General features: G+C 55.7%; 1 protein-coding gene across 3 annotated transcripts in view; it reads left to right on the forward strand.

Moving 5' to 3' along the window:
• NRG2 (neuregulin 2) overlaps positions 1-18,877 on the forward strand; it is a 174,902-nt gene that overhangs the window by 133,880 nt on the left and 22,145 nt on the right. For all 3 annotated transcript variants that reach the window (XM_087862218.1, XM_045794533.2, XM_045794534.2), the window contains exons 2-3: positions 4,589-4,760; positions 9,966-10,084. In XM_087862218.1, the coding sequence (XP_087718344.1) occupies positions 4,589-4,760; positions 9,966-10,084 (291 nt within the window). The remainder of the gene's footprint in view (positions 1-4,588; positions 4,761-9,965; positions 10,085-18,877) is intronic.

Below are 18,877 nucleotides of genomic sequence, written 5' to 3' on the forward strand. Positions count from 1 at the left end.
CAATCCAAATATGTAATTTAAACTTTTCTAGTAGGCACATAAGTTTAAAAAGGGGGGGGTGCGCAAAACAAATCCAGACTTCTCACCCCGGCTCACACAGCCCCACGTCAGTCACTGGGCCTACCTGTCCAGGCTCCCCTCATACTACCCCTGCCTTCCAGAACCTTCCAGCCACATGCGCCTCTTTTAGCCCTCGAACTCACCAAGCTCATTCCCACCTTGAGGCCTTTATGCAGCTGCTTATTACCACCTCATAGTCCCTATTGATCATTTGCTGTTGTCTCTCCTCCTCACTAAAACTCTGGTTCCCTAAGAACAGGAATCTTATCGGTCTTGCTCACTACTGTGTACTCGGGGCCCAGAACGGTGCCTGGCATACAGTAGGTTGAATGGATGAACAAATGAGGAACACACGAACTAGATGGGGTTGTTCTGAAGTGAGGAGACTATCAAGAAATGGCTCTCGGGTCACACAGAATCCTCACTAGACAGTGGGCTCCTTGTCATCTGAAGTGCAGTCCTGGAATTTCCACTGGTGACAGGGAACACCTCTGGAACCCCCAGTTCCTCAGACCCCCTAACATGGGCTCATGCCTGCTGTTTCTGGGGTCAGTCTGTATGTCAGCACGCCCTCCCCATCACCACCGCCATTCGCAGCGGCCCCAGGCTCGGTGCATAGAATTGTATCAGGACTCGCTCGGGAAACAAGGTGGTAGAGCGACCACCATTTCTTCCCACCAGGTGGGTGGAAGGCAGGAGGCCCCCTTGTCTCAGAACTGCAGGAAAGGTCAACATTCCCTGTGTATTGGGGGGAGGCACCCTAGAACTTGAAAAGAGCTCTGTGTGTCCCCGGTTCACGAGAAGACTAATTGGAGGTCACCCATTGACAAGGAGGTTGTTAGATCACTGGGTGTCAACCCCACTTTAGAGGAAAGCCACCCATGAAGGTGTTTTTAGGTTGGCGCCAGTCAGTGAGCTGTCTGCTTAAACACGTGCACGTTCCTTTATGTTATATGTTTTTAAAACCCACACCCCCAGACCCGCTCTTAGAGGTCCTGCTTCAGAACATCTAGGGTATGTTCCAGGCACCTACCTAACTTTTAAAGCTTCCTTTGTGGTCCTCAGTGGCATCTAAGGTTAAGAACTATTGATAAGGAGGGGCGCCTGGGTGGCTCAGTCAGTTAAGCATCTGCCTTCAGCTCAGGTCATGATCCCGGGGTCCTGGGATGGGGCCCCGCATCGGGCTCCTCGCTCAGTGGGGAGCCTGCTTCTCCCTCTGCCTGCGGCTCCCCCTGCTTGTGCTCTCTCTCTTGCCCTCTGACAAATAAATAAAATATTTAAAAAAAAAAAAGAACTATTGATAAGGAGTGACTAGGGACCCCAGAGCAAGCGGATGAAGGAGAGCGTGGTGTAGGTGAGGCACAAGGATGCTGAGACAGGACTTCAGTCACACTTAGAAGAATGATCTTCCAGAAAGTCCAACACACTGATAGGTTAAGACACATAAAACCTCTGGGTGTCCAAAAAAATACCCCCAAACCAGCATTAAAAACTGTAACAAGCAGGTAATTGGGAAAAATATATATAGTAAAAGGCTAATAGCCTTAATATTTATTTATAAAAACCCTTACAGATCAGTAAGACGAGCACGCAGTAGAAAAACAGAGGACAGGCATGAACAGACAGTTCAAAAAGAAGAAATACAATGAGCCAATACATTTATGAAAAGTGGTCAGCCTCACCAAGAACCAAATAAATGCAAAGTACAACAACAAAGAGACGTTATCTTTGCCTAGCTAATTGGCGAAGATTAAATCTGTGATAATACCTCATGTTAGTGAGGGTGTGGAAAAAACAGGCCCTGTCATTCACTGGTGGGAGTGCAAATTGGTGCAACCTTTCCAGAAGGCAATTTGGCAACGCTTAAAGCTGAGGAAGCTCGCATACCCTTTTGATGCAGCAATTCCCCTTTCAGGAAGATTGCCCTAGGAAACTGTGGTGGATAATAATAAGCAATCAGAGCTAAGCTCCGTTCAATGCTCTGTGCAAGCCAGACTTCACGTGCGTTGTTTATACAATGCTTACGGCTGTCAGCCCGAGAGGTAGGAGCCCTGATTATCACCCGTATTTCACAGGTGAGGAAACCGAGGCACCAAAGGATTAGGGTAGTGACCTGAGGACACAAAGCTAGTAAGTAGCCAAGCCTGGATCTGACAGATCCAGGCGGTCTGAGTCGAGAGCCACGCTGCCCACCCAGCAGGACACGCCAGAGGAGTGCGAAGGAGAACACTGCGTGCCCTGGGTGAGCACATTGCGTGTATATGCTGGACCAAGCGGGGCCCGTTTGTAATGAGGTGGCCGCGGGGAGAAAACATGCAAAAAAACCCCAGGGCAGGAAGTGGTTACATCAATTAGGATATGCTGATAAAAGGAACATTACGCAACCACGAAAAGGAGAAAAACACGTGTGTGAACACTAGGGGTTTTTATATATGCACAAAAGGTCTCTGAAATGATATAAACACAACTGGTAATCTTGTCTCCTGCAAAGACACCTGCGTGACTCTGGTCAGAAGTTAGAGGGAGACTTGTTTTTCAAGCCGTATACCCTTTTACACTTCGTGAATCTTGAATTACGTGAAGATATTGCTAAAAGGTGTGTGTGTGTGTGTACACGCACACAGAAGTTACGCTGTAGAGCGATTCCTTGTAACTTTACTTCTCTGAAATGCTACCAAGGGTTCTGAGAAAAAAAGTTCTAAGACCCTTGCTTGGAGAATCAGACCAAAGTCAGTAATGATACTTCTTGAACTCTCTTACCCAAACTGGTTTGCTCGTGGAACCCTTTTCTCAAGTAACATCTATTATCATCTCTCTGGATATTCGTGTCCTATAGAATTCAGTTTGGGAAATGCTCTCGTTAATATCGCCAAGCTCAAAGGCTTACATTTCTTTCATTAAGTAAAAGAAACGTGTTACTGACGCTGATCCCGTTTATTTACAATGCACGTGTGTGCGTGCGTGTGTGTGTGTGTGTGTGTGTGTGTGTGTGTGTTTTACTTCTGAGTGCTAAGGGGGTGGAGGAGTTTGTCTTCTTTTATCTGTATTTTTAAACGTTCTAAAATGAACAAAATCGTTCACAAGCACTGTTGTTTTTGAGTCTCTGTAATCATCTTCGAAGCTTCAGGAGCCCTTTCTGCTCTCTCCGCCCGGGCACCCCACGCCCATCTACTGCCCGCTTACGAGCCGCCGTTCAGGGGCAGGTCCAGTGAGGGAGCCCTAGCGATAGCCAAGCCCTCTTGGCTGCCTTCGTCCGAGTCAGCCAAGACGGGACCATTCAGTCCCCAGACAACTCCCCGGCCTAGCAGACCCTGGCTTCTGCTGTTGGAAGAATTTCAGTTATGTTCTCCATTCCCCGGAAAGACACACAGGCTGTAAAAGCAGACACCAGCCTGCTCCAGGCCTGACGTGTTGCAAACGCAGATTCCTGGGCTTCGGTCCCAGCTCTGTAGCTGCCTGGCTATGTGACCTTGGGCAAGTTTCTTAACCTGAGTCTCGTCTTCCCCATCTGTGTCAGCAATGACACTTGCCTTACAGGGCTCAGGGACTGAACGAGAGCATGCATGAAGGCATTGTGTACCCTGTCAAGGGCCGTCCCGGTGGAAATTATTACATACTCCAGCAGGGAACACGGGCTTGCCCTTACCTTCCTGAGAATTGAGCACTTTTCCCTTTTTTGGTAGGTTGTTGGGGGAGGGGAGCAAGGAGATGAGGCATGGGAGATCTGCGTGGAAATGGAATTCTGTGTAAGAAAAATGGGAGGAGCCTCTCAGCTCGGCATTTGCAGGCCCTGTGTCCCCCAGTAGAGCCCCAGGCCTTGCCCCCCACACAGCTGCTCCACTGGCCCCATTCAAGTCAGCTCGTCCCCCGGACCACATGAGTCCCTGACGCGACAGCGCTGACTCTGGCTGGCTCACCTCCCTTCCTACCCCTTCTAGCCCCTTAGCACCCTTTAGCTCGTAGCTGAGTTAGCTCTTTCCCCAGCCCGGATTGGGGTCGCTCCTCTAGGTCTCAGCACCTCCAGGCTCCGCGTACCAGGCACAGCTCTCCTGCCGCACTGAACTTTGAGGGCAGGAGCCGAGTCGGTCATCTTGGTCCTCCTGTGTCCTCTGGGCCCGGCGAAGGCCTGGCCATCTGGGACAGGAGTTCGATCATGAGCACCAAAGTTAAGGGGACCCAGGTTTGAGTCCCCGTGCACCCTGAGAAAATGACTTCACCATTCTGAGCCTCAGTTTGCCCCATCTGTCAAGGGGTTGCATCACTGCAGGGAGTTCACAGGCTTTTCTCATAAGCTAACGTAGGTCAAGCTCCCAGTGTCATTCCGGGTGTGAAGGAAGCGCCATAGGTAGCAGCCACATTGATATCACTGCAGACCCTCGGTGACCGAATTGAAGTGGGGAATGACCCCGGGAGAGGGGGCTTCCCCGGCCACCCTTCCACCCCTGAAGACAGGGGCCCTCCCTCCACTGCGCACACTTGGCACCTCGCCCCCACCCCCATGCTCACCTCCCTGCCTTGTACCCCACAGCCACCCGGCCCAAGCTGAAGAAGATGAAGAGCCAGACGGGACAGGTGGGTGAGAGGCAGTCCCTGAAGTGCGAGGCAGCGGCGGGCAACCCTCAGCCCTCCTACCGCTGGTTCAAGGACGGCAAGGAGCTCAACCGCAGCCGCGACATTCGCATCAAGTACGGCAACGGCAGGTGAGACATGCCCCTCCCTCCCTCTGTCCAGCCAGCGGCCCTTCCTGCACCCTGAAGGGGGGGGGGCCGGTTCCCGTCGCCCTTCCTGGCCACATCCCATTTCTTCGTGCAGCTCTGGGTCCCTCTGGTTATGGTGGCCCGGTGATGGTTGAAGGCAGTCTGATGGTCAAACTCAGCTTGACCTGTGAAAGTAAAGGGACCTCTTGTCCCTAAAACTCCTCAAAGCATCTGCCTCAGTGTCGGAAAGCCCCCTGTTTGGCAACCTTTGGTGAAAGACCGACTCCAGGAAGCATCTGGGAAGTCAGAGTGGTGACTTCAACCTTCCTCCACTGCCAGCTCTCTTTCATCACGTCCCTTCTAAAAGCTTTCCCTCCATGTCGTGGTCCCTGTCCCTCCTCCAGCTGTTGCCCATCCCGCTTCTCCCCTGTGCTAGCAGGGAGGGTCGGTGTCCCGTCCACTGACGCCCGTCGTCCTCCAGGCCTCTCTGCCCTGCTGGCAGCGGCCTTCGCGCTGCACTCCTATGCTGCCTGTGCCCGTGGCTCCTAGAGGCCTGCGACCTCTGAGCTTCCGAGCCTGGGGCCTCCAGGCCTCTCTGCAGCCCCGGGCGTGGGTGCGACCGGCTCTGGGGCCTCTGCAGCCCCCCTCCTGGTCCTTCTGTGCCTCTAACCACTCCTTCAGTGCTGGAACTCTCCCGTCCTGGGGGCTTCCCTCCTCTCCTCCCTCCCTCTCCACTTGTGGGTGATTTTACCCTCTCCTAGCTCATCACCTTTTCTCTAGTTTGATGGCTTTTCTTTTTATACCTGAGTTCCAGACCTGTGCTGCCAGCTAAACACTAGATCCCACCCCTGAGAAACCGCAAACAGCTCTAACCCTGTCTGCCCCAGTCTAGCCTCTCCCCCGCGTCCTCTCTGGCCCTGCTGCACCCGCCTCTGCTCCCCTCCCGGCGGCGGCGGCAGAACCAGACCGTGACCGCCTGCTGCCTGGCACCTGCCCCCGTGCCACCCCGCCAGCAGGAGACACGCTGCTCTCTGCCCTGCATGTTCTTATCTGCTCTCCTGCCTCCAGCTTCTTTTCCTCCACTGTCGCCACTCTTCCTGGGCCACAGGCCCCTTTGTGAGCTCATCGCTGTGTGTAACGTGTGCGTATGGAACATTGGCTGTGTGCCAGGCACTGGGCCAGAGGCTGGACGTACACCAGAACCTGAACCACGCACGGTCCCTCCCTACCTTCACAGAGCTTCTAGCCTAGCTCCCAATACACAAGGTGGTAGAGGCTTCCCAACTTTCTTCCGAAAAAAATATGCCTCATCTGCCCAGTTTTGTGTACAGTTCTAGAGGCCCGCTGACCCCTGTGACCCTGGCAGGGGATGAGCTTTCTAACATGGACACATATCTGAGTATTCATTCACTCACTTACTTGACAGATCTTGAGAGCCTGCTGTATGCCAGCTACAGCCTGGGCCTCGGGCCCTTCCACCTCCCCTCTTCCTCCCCTTAAGTCACTGCCATGCTTCCCCAACACCTCAGTGCTCCTGAGCCCTGCTCATCAAGATTCCGGATGTGGGCCCAAGCTGTTCCCTGTGCTGGCAGCTCCCCCCTCCCCAACCTTGTCCCTAGCAAAGTTCTCCAGGCCCAGGTTAAGTGTCATATCCTCTGACCACCTTCCTGAACCCTCCAGGCAGCTCTTATGGTCCCCGCTCATGGTGCCTTGGACATAGTTTCATTGCATTTTGGGGGGTCGTCTCTCCCTATAGCATGAGAGAGCCTCAGAGGCTGGGTGCCGCCTGTCTACACCCCTCTGCCCTGTATGGCCAGGCAGAGATCTGCATTCAGTGTTGGATCAATGAGAATCTTGCAGGACTAGCTCTCCTCTCCTGGGTACAGGGTGACACTAGGATAGCACAGGGCACCCCTTGGGTTGACCTAGACTTTGAGCAAGTTACTGTCCGGGTCAAGCCTCAGTCTCATCTGACAAATGGGTTACCCAGTCCAGAAACAGGGCCTGGTCAGGTCTTTCTATCCTGGGTATTGGGGACCTCTAAGAGCCTGAAGCATGCCCCCTGCTTCCTATTAGGGCTGCACTCCTGAAACTTCCTCGATCTACCCATCCTGCCCCTGGGCTCCCAGCAGTGAGTTGACAGGGTGGAGGAGTGAGCCATGATGGAGAACTTCTCATTGCCTTGCTGTGGCAAAGAGGGCTGCTGCTGTCACTTACACACACACACACACACACACACACACACACACTCTCTCTCTCTCTCTCTCTCTCTCTCTCTCTCTCTCTCTTCACCTGGCCTGGGGGCCAGGGACATGAGCAGGAGTCTCCTTGCTGGCAGAATCTTCTCTTTCTTTCCGCCCACGCTGCAGCTTGCTCTCTGGCCATCCTCGCACTCCCTCTGCCAGGCCACACTCCGTCCTGACCCGGCTGCTCGGTCTGCAGCGACCCCCTCCCCTGGCTGGTGCTGTCTGTCTCTGGGGCCGCCACACTGAGGTGTCTCACCCAAGCCTTCCTGTGCCGGAAGGAAACCAGCCCCCCAAGCCCTGGGCACAGGGCCCTCCCCTGCAGAACCACATGTTCCCTTATTTATGAGGGGCAAGCTGCAACAGGCCCCTCGGGCAGGCAGCAGGAGCTAGGCACTGAGGAAAATGTGCGGACGGGTGGAGGATGCGGCCGCCCAGGCCCCATCCCTGCCAGCGTAAACCTGGCTGAGGGAGCAGGGGAGGGGCACCCATCGCAGGGCCAGGCCTGGGTCAGTGTGGCAAGCGGGCAGCGGGCCTACCAGGAAGGGGGGAGAGGGTCCCGAATCCTCGGGGTTTCCGACTGGAGCTAGGAGTGACAAGGGAATGTAGCGGCCCCTGCTCCTTCAGGGCTGAGAGACCCGGAGAGCCCCTACCCTGCAGCTCTGCCCCCAGGACCTCTTCTGCAAGTCTGGGGCCCCCTCCCCAGCACTGGCCAGGTCCTCACCCAGCTGAGAAACCAAGGTGCCTGCAGCCAGCACACCGACGCGCTGTTGTTTCTGTCCACTCACCTCTTGCCAGCTCCTCAAAGGAGCAGACCTCTCTCTGAGCCCTGGGCTGACTTTCCACAGGCCTCACACACCTTCTGTGCGAAGGTTTCCTTCCGTCTCCAGCCTTTACCCCTCCAGATACCTGCGAGCCTAGCTGCACCTTTCCTGCTCCCTAGGATGTGGTGTAAGGAAAGCTCCTGTGAAATCAGCCATGGGCGACCCCCATCCCTTGACCCTGCGACCCTCAGATGGTCCCATGCTCTGCTTACTAGTGTCAGGGAATTGCTGGTGGCCACGAAGTGAGGGAAGCCTGGTCCTGGGGCAGCCAGGCTTCGTGGCACTGGATTAGATGGAAGGCAGGAAGGAGATGCTGTTTTAGCCAGAGGGGCCTCCAGGGCTCTGTTTAATGAAAAGAGCAAACTTGAACTGACAGAAGAGTATTGTAGGCAGACAGCAGGCCAAGGAGACAGACTGGCTTGAGCGGGGAAGGGTTGGAGGGACGGGGCTCTCAGCTGTCACCGAAACATAGAAACATCGGTAAGGACATCACCACGGCAACGGGGCCTATTGACAAGACAACCCCATGGACCCTCCTTTGGAGGCTCTTGGAGTGAGGAGGTCTGGGAAGAGGCCCCCGAGGCAGTGGTGAGCCCAGGAAACAGGTTCCCAAAGCTCGGCCCCCGTGGGGATGGGGGTCACTTCGCTGGCTTCTGCACCTGCGGCCTGGCCTCGCCTCCCCTGTCCTTCCCCCATCAGCGTCACGGCTCTATTTTTCATCCCTGGGCTTCGGGCAGTGGCAGCTGCACTGCTCCCTCCTGTTGCACCAGCCCTCCAACACACTACACATATTCTGGGAATCTGGTGTCTTAATTTGGGAGTAAAAAGAGGAGGAGGTTACATCATGTAAAGAAATTTTCATGCTACCTCTTGTTTGCCCCTGGGGCCCAGGCTGGGGTAGTAGGCTTTACCCAGAGCTCAGAGGGGCCCCTGGAGAGCTCTGGGGCAGAGGGAGGGGTGGGAGGTGTGAACAGACCCCGCAGAGCTCAGGCACCCTGGGACAGGTACAGAGAAACCCTGGGAAGGAAGGAGAGGTTTGGCAGGGTCTTTGGAAAGAAGAGGGGAACCAGGGCCTGGTGGCCTGGAGTCACACACAGTCCACAGGCCCTGCCCAGGCCTGGCCCCACAACTCTCGGCATGCAGGGACAGGAAGCAAAGCCCTTCGCAGAGGGGGCTAGCCCCCCAGCCTCTGGCTCTGGGAAGTGGTCCATGAGCCCCTGAGGGGCCCGTGTCCTCACCAACTCCGGCTCCTCGCCCCGCTCTGCTTCTGCCTTGCCAGGTCCCTTTGCAGTCCAGAAGCCCCTCTGGGACTCAGTTTTCCCATCTGTACTGCCTGTCCATCTCCAGGTTAGCCAGGAGGGTCAAGTCAGGCCATAAGGATCAGGATCTGTTTGTTCCCTTGAGGGATCCAAGCTTCCAGCTCATAGAAGGCACTCAGTAACCATTTATTAAATGGGTGAAGGGAGGGAGGGAGGGAGGGAGGGAGGGAGGGAGGGAGGGAGGGAGGGAGGAAGGAAGGAAGGAAGGAAGGAAGGAAGCTAAAGCCCCTGGGAGAAGTCACAGAGAACTGCTAGTGGCAGGTAAGGTGAAGGTCAGGGGAGCCACCTGTTGGGACTGGGAGGCTGGGCACAGGTGTCCTGGGCGCCTGTTAGCTCGGGGGCCTGCCCAGGTACCTGGGACCAGGCCATGCGTATCTAGAGCAGCAGGGCTGCCAGTCCCGAGGGAAGGCCCAGGTAACTGGTGAGGCAGTGGCTGCCCTGTTCTGAGGGGAACACGGGGCCTGGGGGAGGGACACCGAAAGGAAAGGAGAGAGGTGGTCATGTGACTTCCTTAGGAGACCCCACTTTCCTCCCCCCAGACAAAGCAGGTCCAGCCCCGGGAAAGTGGACAGGAGGCTTCCTAGAGGAAGAACATACGTGCGGCCACTAGCTGTGCCCTGTGCTCTCCCGAGCCCCCAGGTCTCCCTCCGGCTCGGGGGACTCAGCATTCCACCGGAAGCCCAGAATCTACTTCCCATCCACCCCGCGCCGCCACTGTGGCTCTGCAGAGGGGAGAGGTGACCGCCGGGTGACTGCTGGGGAGCCACAGCCAGCCCAGGCCTTGGCTCACGTCTCTCCCCCTCTTATCCCCTCCCTACCCAGAAAGAACTCGCGACTACAGTTCAACAAGGTGAAGGTGGAGGATGCTGGGGAGTACGTCTGCGAGGCTGAGAACATCCTGGGCAAGGACACCGTCCGGGGCCGGCTCCATGTCAACAGCGGTAGGTGGTCCCCCACCAAAGGGATGGGTCCTGCAGGGGTTTGGTGGGGCAGGCCGGTTGCCCCCCAGCCCTCAGGAGGCCCGCACATGTTCCGTCTTGCACTTGACTCCCCTCCCTCCCGCCGCTGCCGTATCAAGCCCCAAGATCTGGGCCGATTCAGAGAAATGCAGTCGAAGCATAAATGTTTAGCTTTGTTATCTGGGCCTGGAAGAGCCGCCAGCTCTCATTTTAAATATCCTGAAAACTAAATATTTTGAAATCAAGAGGTGGGGGTGGGGGAAGGATATTTTTAGAAGGCAATTACGGGAGGCTGGGCTGCCAAGAGTGGGGCTCCAGGGAGAGGCAGGCCCTGGGCGTGTGGGAGCTGACTGCCTGTTGCTTTGCTGGGACCCGGGTGCAGGCAGCCATGTCCCCGGGGCCATGGCCGGTAGGCTTGGCTGTGTTGGCCCCTGCGGGCAGCCTCTTTTCAGGGACAGCAGACCCTTCTCCCGCAGGGGGGCCTCCCCCTTAACAACGCGCAAGGTCAGAAGCCCACGGCACCCTCAGCTTCCCCCCTCCACCGTAGCAGCCTCAGTGTCGGCTCGCAGGCAGCCTGCTTTCCCTTGGCTGGAAAGCGGCCAGAGCTGCCTGTCCTCAGGCCGCACGCCTCCACTCTAGCCCAGGAACTCCAAATCCCACAGATGGCCTGTCTCCTCCCAACACCCACACACAGAGCATATCATTTGGCTACCTGGTTCTTTGGGTTCACTTCCAGTCCTGCCCCTGTCAGTCTAATCCTGCATCTGCCTTCTCCTGCCTGTACTTCCACCAGGCAGCCCTCCAGGACTCCCGGAGTCCAGCATTATCTGAAGAGAATGTGGAATGCTCCCTGTCTCGGGACCCTCAGAGGGAAGCCTGGTGCAGACCCTGTCTGTCCTGTACTGTGATGGGTCTCTGTTCTCCCAGCCTCTCCGGCTCCTGGCCTCCCTTGTCACTGTATCTTAAAGGTCCAAGCCTCCAAATCCTGGTCTTCTTTCTGGATCTTTCTCACATCTGTACGTCCCACTCCAACCTTACCTCAAAGGCAACACAGCCCAGGTTTCAGCTCTTTTCACCTAAACCACAGCAGTGGCCTCTTAAGAGGCTTTCATCTTGTCACGCCCCCACCCCGAGGTGCCACGGAACAAGACCTTCGTCCCACAGCCCAGCTCCCACCAACCTGGCCCTCACGATCTTTCCAGCCCTACTTGTGTCAGTCCCTTACAGTCTGTTCTCATTCTTCCTCTCATGCCATCTCTCCCAGGCTACCAGCTTCCCCAGCCCCTCCATCCCAGCACAGCGTCCGTCCCAGCCCAGGTCCTACTCCCAGGCCACTTCTTGGCCGGTCGCGGTCTTGTGTACTTCGAGTTCTGTTAGATCGTTTTCGAATCTCATCCTGTTGCTGAACTTGCCATGCACGTGTGACCTCTCAGTGGAATTGTGAGCCAGGACTGGGGAGAGCTGGGGTGAGGCCTCCTCCAGAGTTACAGTGAGAGCCGCGGTGCACGGAGAGCGTGCTCCAGGCCCCGTTCCGTACTCCCTCTTGAGCCCTGACAGACCCATGGAGTAGCTCATAATTTCTAAGACTGAAGCCCAAAGAGGTTAAATATTATGCCGCAAGTCTAACTGATGGTTAAGGAGAGAGCTATGCAGTGTAAAAGTAGTTAGCAAACACTGAGCCCGTGAGCTCCGGGGTGGGGGGGGGGGGGGTGTCTCGCCTGATCGCCTAACACAGTGCCTGGCACATAGTAGGCACCTGGTAGATAGTCTAGAAAAGGACTTATAACCTGCTCCAAGGCCTTACTGACTGCCTCAGGCCGCAGGGGGTACCTGATTCCCGCCCCCCTGCTCCTCCCCACCTGTCCCAAGGCCAGGAAAATGGACCATGCTAGGTGTCCAGCACCTGTTACTTCCAGCCATAGTGGGAAGACATTCTTAGATCCACTCGGGCCTTGATGTTTCTTGTTTTTAAGATTTTCTTGGTTAGAACGGACAGAAGGAGCACCTGGCGGGCTCATGAGTTTGTTGGGGGTAGAGATCACTTAATACTTTTTTAAAATACATGCCTGACAAGAACCCGACTTAAAACTACCTTAAGGAGTGTATTTATTGGTTTATAAAACTGAGAAACCCAGAGATAAAACCGGGCCCAGACATGACAGAACCCAAGTACTCGGAGTAGGGTTCAGAATGCCCTCTCCCACGGTGTGTTGTCCTCGTTCTCTCCTTCTATAAAATGGGCTTCTCCCATGTTTGGGGAACAGAGAGGGAAGAAGAGGCCAGGGCCTCGGATGGCTCCAGGTTTTACATTGTCCCAGCCTCCCACCCAGGGGAAAAAGAGAGAGCTTCTCTCTCCATCACTGGCATGATCGCAAGGATGGGTGCCTGTGAATCCTGCTTAGTTCCCCGCTTGGCCCAGTCACTGGCCTCAGGGGACGGGGTGGCATCCTCACCAGGCTTGCGTGTGTGCAGAGGGGTGGAGAGGGAGAGTGGTGTGAGTGATGACCCTGCCCAGCCTGCAGAGGGTCGCTTTCCTCGAGGGGTGCTGTTAGCAGAGGAAGAGGGCAGGGCTCCTGTGCAGAAAACTACAGTGGCACCCTCTTCCCCCAGGGCTGGGCTTGGGGAATGCGGCTGCAGACCATTGGAAGACCCCTCAGATACGCCGCAGCCCCACGCCACACAGGCGGTCCTGTCCGCCCTCAGCAGCCCGTGTTCTGATCAGTCAGGGACCCGGCAGTGGGGGGTTGGCCTAGGTGCTGCCCCCAGGGCTCCTGGCCTCTCCTGCCTCCAGCCCAGCAGGAGAGTAGCAGGGGGTCCCGAGCTGTGGTCTCTTCCGAGCTCTGGGAGCCCGGAGACCTACTCCACCTCTCTGGTCTTCCATTTCCCCGAGGCTGAGCCAGGTGATCTCTAGACTCTTCCCCGTAAAATTCTAGGGTTCTGAGTTTGATGTAGAGGTGGACATCCTATGCACCTAGCCCCTGCCTCCCAACACACACACATGACCTCTTCTGTTGCCCTGTTCAGTCCATGGCAGGCCCCCACCCTTGACGTGGGCTATGAACAGGGCCACTGCAGGGAATCTGGAGGCCCCTGTTGTGGGGGGGGGGGGGGCGCGTTTCCACAGGCAGAGATGCCCAGGCTCCTTGTTTACCCACAGAGCCCAGGAGACCTGCAGCAACCACGCCCTGGGGAGAAGGTGGAGGGCGGGGGGCAGGCAGCTGTGCCTGCCCCCCTGTGACTCATCCCAAGGTTGGCCCGGCCCGCCCAGGCCCCAGGGAAGCCAGGGCTCCTGCAGTGTGGTGGCCAGAAGAGGGCATGGGAGGGCGGCAAGGAGCAGGGGCTGCGCCAGGGGCATCGCTGGGGCCCTTGGCAGCCTGCTTTGGCTGTGTTCCTGCGGAGCCGGAGGCCCCTTCCCCGAATCAGAGCAGACGCTTCTTGCGGTCCCAGCCCTGCCGGCTCACAAGAGACGGCCTCCCCGCTTGCCTGGGAGAAGAAGGAGTCAGCAAGGAGTTTGTGGTGCTTTTTAATAAAACAATCAGCTTGGTCCAGCCCACCTCAGAGTTAGAGAAACCAACTGCCTCACCCCCAGTTGAAAGAGAACTAGGGAACGTCCGGAGGTGGCCGCACCAGTCCCAGGATGTCAAGCTGGGCTTCGCTTCGCCCCAAAGGGGAAGCAGATTTGACCTGGGGTGTCACAGGTCCACGGAAGCCCTGCAGAGGCTTCTGGGCCTGTCCCTCACCTGGGGGCTTAGAAAGGCTGTTTCATCTCTCTCTCACACACACACACACACACACACACCTGCTCTCCCGCTCACCTAGTCAGCAAGGCCTTACTCAGAAAGACCGGGTTCAGAGCTCTGGGGAGTCATAGTCTTGGCTCCCAGCGAAGTCCCTCCAAGTTCCTGGCAGGACGCCAAAACCCCAACTCAAAGCATCTGCCTGTTCTGACACATGAAAGAGGAAAGGCAACCTTACCCACAGGAAAGGGGCATACTGGGCAGGCGGGTGGGAGCCTTGACGAAGGAAGATCACTTGATCGGGGCCTTGAAAGTAAGTGGGGGATCCTCCACGAGCGGTGGAGAAGAGCAGTTGCACAGCCAGCAGCGGGGAGAGCGTCTCCTGGCCCTTCCCGCAGCGACCCTCAGAAAGCTCACGGCCACCAAGACACTCGTGGCTGATAGAGGCCTCCTGGGCTTACCCTTCCCGGCATTTAATTCCAATGAAATTAACGTGCATTCCATCAGCTTCAGGTGTACCATAGAGTGAGTCAGCAATCCTTTACCTTACCCTGTGCTCACCGCAAATGTACTTCTCATCCCTTCACCTATTTCCCCCATCCCCCAGCCTCCTCCCCTCTGGTCACCATCAGTTTGTTCTCCATAGCTAAGAGATTTCCGGTTTGTCTTTTTCTTTGTTCCTTTGGGTTTGTTTCTTAAATCCCACATGGGTGAAATCATATGGTATTTGTCTTTCTCTAATTTCGCTTAGCACTGTACCCTCTAGATCCACCTAAGTTGCAAATGACAAGATTTCATTTTTTAGGGCTGCGTAATATTCCATTCTACAGCCCATCTTCCCTATCCATTCGTCTAAGGATGGACGCTCAGACTGCTTCCATAGCTTGGCTGTTGTAAATAACACTGCAGTAAGCAGAGGGGTGCACATATCTTTTTGAATTAGTGTCTTCATATTCTTTGGGTAAATACCCCGTAGTGGAATTACGGGATCATATGGTAGTTCTATTTTTCATACTTTCATACTCTTTTCTGCAGCAGCTACAGCAGTTTACATTCCCACCAACAGTGCAGGCGGGCTCCTTTTTCTCCCCAGCCTCACCAACACATCCTGCTCCTAATGTTTTTGATTTTAGCCATTCTTCCAGGCACTTTTTAAAAAAGATTTTATCTGGGAGAGAGAGAGAGATAGCAAGAGGGATGACGAGTGGAGAGAGGGGCAGAAGAAGAGGAAGAAGCAGGCTCCCCACTGAGCAGGGAGCCCGTCGCGGGGCTCGATCTCAGCACACCGGGTTCATGACCCAAGCCGAAGGCAGACACCGAACAGACTGAGCCCCCCAGGTCCCCCCCCCCCGGCATTTTTTTTAAATCAAATTTTTGGGGGTATAATTTACAGACCATAAAATTCTCCTTTTTAAAGTACGTCATTTAGTGGCTTTTAGTGTATTCACAGGGTTGAACAACCATCACCACCAATTCCAGGACATTTTCATCACCTCCAAAAGAAACCCCATGCCCGTTAGCATTCACTCCCCATTCCCCCACCCCTCTGCTTCTGGCAACCACAAATCTATTTTCTGCTTCTGCGGATTTACCTATTCTGGACTTTTCATATAACTAGAGTCATACAATATGTGGCCTTTTAGGACTGGCCTCTTCCACTCAACCGTCATGGTTCTGAGGTTCGTCCATATTGCATCAGTAGCCCTTTACTTTTCATGGCTGCACAACGTTCCACTACATGGCTATTCCACATTGTTTGTCACATTCCGCAATGTGGGTTGTTGGGTCATCCAAGCTTTCCCCCATCTGGGCTCTAATGAATAATGCTGCTGTAACGTCCGTGAGCAAGTTTTTATGTGCACATAGGTTTCCAGTTCTCTTGGGTATATACCTAGAAGTAGAATTGCCTGGCCATAGGGTAACTGTTTAATTTTTTGAGGAGCTACCAGACTGTGCTCCCAAGCGGCTGCACCATTTTACATGCCCCCCAGCAAGGTGCAAGGATTCCAAATTCTCCACTTTTCTGGTCCATCTTTTTGATTATAGCTATCCAAGGGGCTGTGAAGTGGCATCTCACTGTGGTTTTGATCTCCACGTCCCCGGTGCCCTTCCAGGAAGATTTGTGTATAATAGGAGACAATGCTTTAGTCTAAAGAAAAGTTATCGTCCTCAGGCCAAGGTGACCAGATGAGCTCCTGGGACGGTAGTAGAAGGCACCTTACTCCGAAAAATCAGATGTTCATTTGCTCGTTACAAATATTTGTAAATGCTTGTCAGGCACCTGTTGCCTGTGACGCGCTGCTCCAAATACTGGAGTTGGTTGGTGAGCCAGACAGACATGGACCCTGCCTAGATGGAGCTTACATGCTGGTGAAGGAGCTTGTCATTTAATTGTTAGAATAAGTCCTGTAAGTGTACGCAGCTAAGAGAAAGAGTAAGGGGAGAGCCTGGGCAGCCTCTCTGAGACATTGAGATTTTGAAAGTCCTGGACAGGAAGACCCCTGGCTTGTTAGAGGAGCTGGACTAAGCCGGTGCAGTCTGAAGATACTGCAAGAGAGGGACAGGACATGAAGTGGGAGAGGAGCTGGGGGCCTTTATTCTGAGGGTAAATGAAAGCCATTGGAGGGTTTTGAGAATGGAAGTGACTGACCGCTTTTACCTATTTTAAAGACCACTTTGATGGCAGGGAAGCAAAAAGGTGAGAGATGAAGGCGAGAGTGAGGGCAGAAAGACCAGTGAGGAGGCTGTCGTGGTCATCCAAGAAACAGACCATGGAGGCCGGGGCTGGGAAGTGGTAGGGACACGTGGGCAGAGCCTTGGGAGCAGGTAGAAAGGCAGCGTCAGTGATAGATAGGCGGGGAAAACAAAGGAGGAGAAGAAATGGAAGATGCCCTCCAGGTCTTTGGTCTGTGCTGCTCAGTCGGTGAGATGAGTAAGCCTAGGGAAGCAGGTGATCGGGAGCCCCATCTGGGGAGACTAGGAGCCATCCCAGTGGGGGTGTCAAGGGAGCAGCCAGACTCTCCAGCCTGGAGTGTAGATGTCACTTTCCCAAAGTCGGGAGGACGCAGTGAAGAAATACAGACACACTGACAAGGGAGCGTAGGCGTGCTGCCTTGGGAGTGCGCATGCGCCCGACAGCGTGAACGCACGTCTGCAGTGTGGGAACCTTCCTGGCCTGAGCCTCCACGACCAGCGGGGCTGGGCTGCAGTGACTAGAGAAGGCCCTGCCATCACAGGGGGTGGCCTCCAGGTACTCGTTTCTGAAGAGGGAACACCTCTGGTCATTTCCCCTAACCCCCTCTGTGACTGGCTCCCCCACTGCCCATGTTTTTTGCCTTTCTGCGCCCCGGCCCAGTGCCCATGATGACACCGCTCTGGCAGCATGGGCCGCGCATCCCAGCTGAGGCCCCATCTCCTTTCCAGAGTCGCCCTCTGCCTCCCAAGGCCTCCATGAGCAGAGACATGCGTGCGGACAGGCCCAAGTATAGAGCTGTGGCCCCAGCCACCATCCTCACTGCTGGCCACTGCTCACTCAGTATAGCCATGGGCGATCTCTGCCACCCACAACCACAGAGGTAATCAAGTTGGGCTGAGACCTCTTGGCCTTAGTCAACGCCTACGAGAGGACCCAAGCCTGTGGTCCACATCGTATTTGCCTTCGTCTGCTCATGTCAAGCCTTGGTGCTGATATTTTCTTCCACGAGGGACTAGCTGGCTAGTGAGAATGCTCAGCCAGGCGTCAGGAACCCTGAGGCCTTGTCGCAACACACACTGACTCTGGACAGGCGTTCCCGGGCTCTATTCCTTCACTCCTCCTTGGCAACGTAACCGAAGGGCAGGGCAACCTCTGGCGTCCTCCAGAGTAACGGATTTTGCAACTCGCAGGCAGGGTCACCTCAGCTATTTCTCTGCTCTGTCCCTTTCTTGGTTCCCTGGGTCTCCCTGACCCAGAGTGGGCAGAGACCAGCAGAGGCCTCCTGTCCCAGCTGAGTGTGGCATCATGTGTTGGGAGGAGACTCCGCAGCGGTGGGGCTCAGGGATGCCGGCCCGGCAGCGGGCATGGTGTGGAGGGGACGGTGGGAGCGGGCCCTGCCCGCCGGCTTTTATCAGCGAGCTCCTCAGACATATACAGAGGCAGGGCTGTGTATATACTCCCAGTCCCCGCGCTCCATCTGTCTCCCACATGTCTAAACACTGAGGGCGCCAAGTGCCTGCCCTTCTCCTCCTCCTCTCAACCCCATCGCCATGGGAAGGGGGCGGGTAGGGGCTCGGCACCCCTGAGGAGACAGGAGCAGCCGGGGTAGCGTGGGCCACCTCAGGCAGGAGGCCGCCGCTGGGTGGGAGCCAGAGACCCTCGGAGCCCCTGAGGCTGAGGTGCTGCCCAGCCTGGAGACACGGCCTCGGGAGTCAGCTCGCAAATGAAAACCAACACTGGGGACAAGACTTTTCCCTTGAAAGCAGGTTTCTAGATGCCATCCCCTGGGGGAGCAGAACCAGAGTTACTTTCATTTATCACATGAATCCCACCCATCAGCTGCGCAGGCTGGGTCAGCAGCCTTAAGGCTCCGTCTCACGCTCACCCAGTGTCCACATCCCAGCGACCCTGCGGGCCTCTTCCCCAGCCCACCTCCTCTCCAGCAACCTGACCTCCAGGATTTATAGCCTGGGCTGTCGAGGCCTAGAGGTTCCCTTCAGACGCAGTAGCTGACGGGGGGGGGGGGCTGAGGCAAAGAAAACCCTGGTGTTTATGGAGAGGGGCATAGTGGCCTCTGTAGCAGTCCTGAGAGGCTTGTCCTCTCTGGGACAAAGGAGGAAGACACGGAAGCTAGGGCTCTCCTCACGTCTCTGGAGATCTTAGAGAACGCGTGTCCGAAAGGGGCCGCTCCCCTCCAAGCCCAGCTCCCCTCCAGCCACCTCCTGGCCACCTCGAGATCCCAAGCGGTGCAGATGGATGTGGAGGTCTCCTCCCTGCACCCGTGACTTTGTTCCCCACAAAAGACATGTCTCATCCGCCAACAGCGGAGCCCCAGAAAGGCAG

This window comes from Ursus americanus, chromosome 5, assembly GCF_024610735.1.
Source record: "Ursus americanus isolate L20-20 chromosome 5, mUrsAme1.1.p, whole genome shotgun sequence".
Classification (NCBI taxonomy): Eukaryota; Metazoa; Chordata; class Mammalia; order Carnivora; family Ursidae; genus Ursus; species Ursus americanus.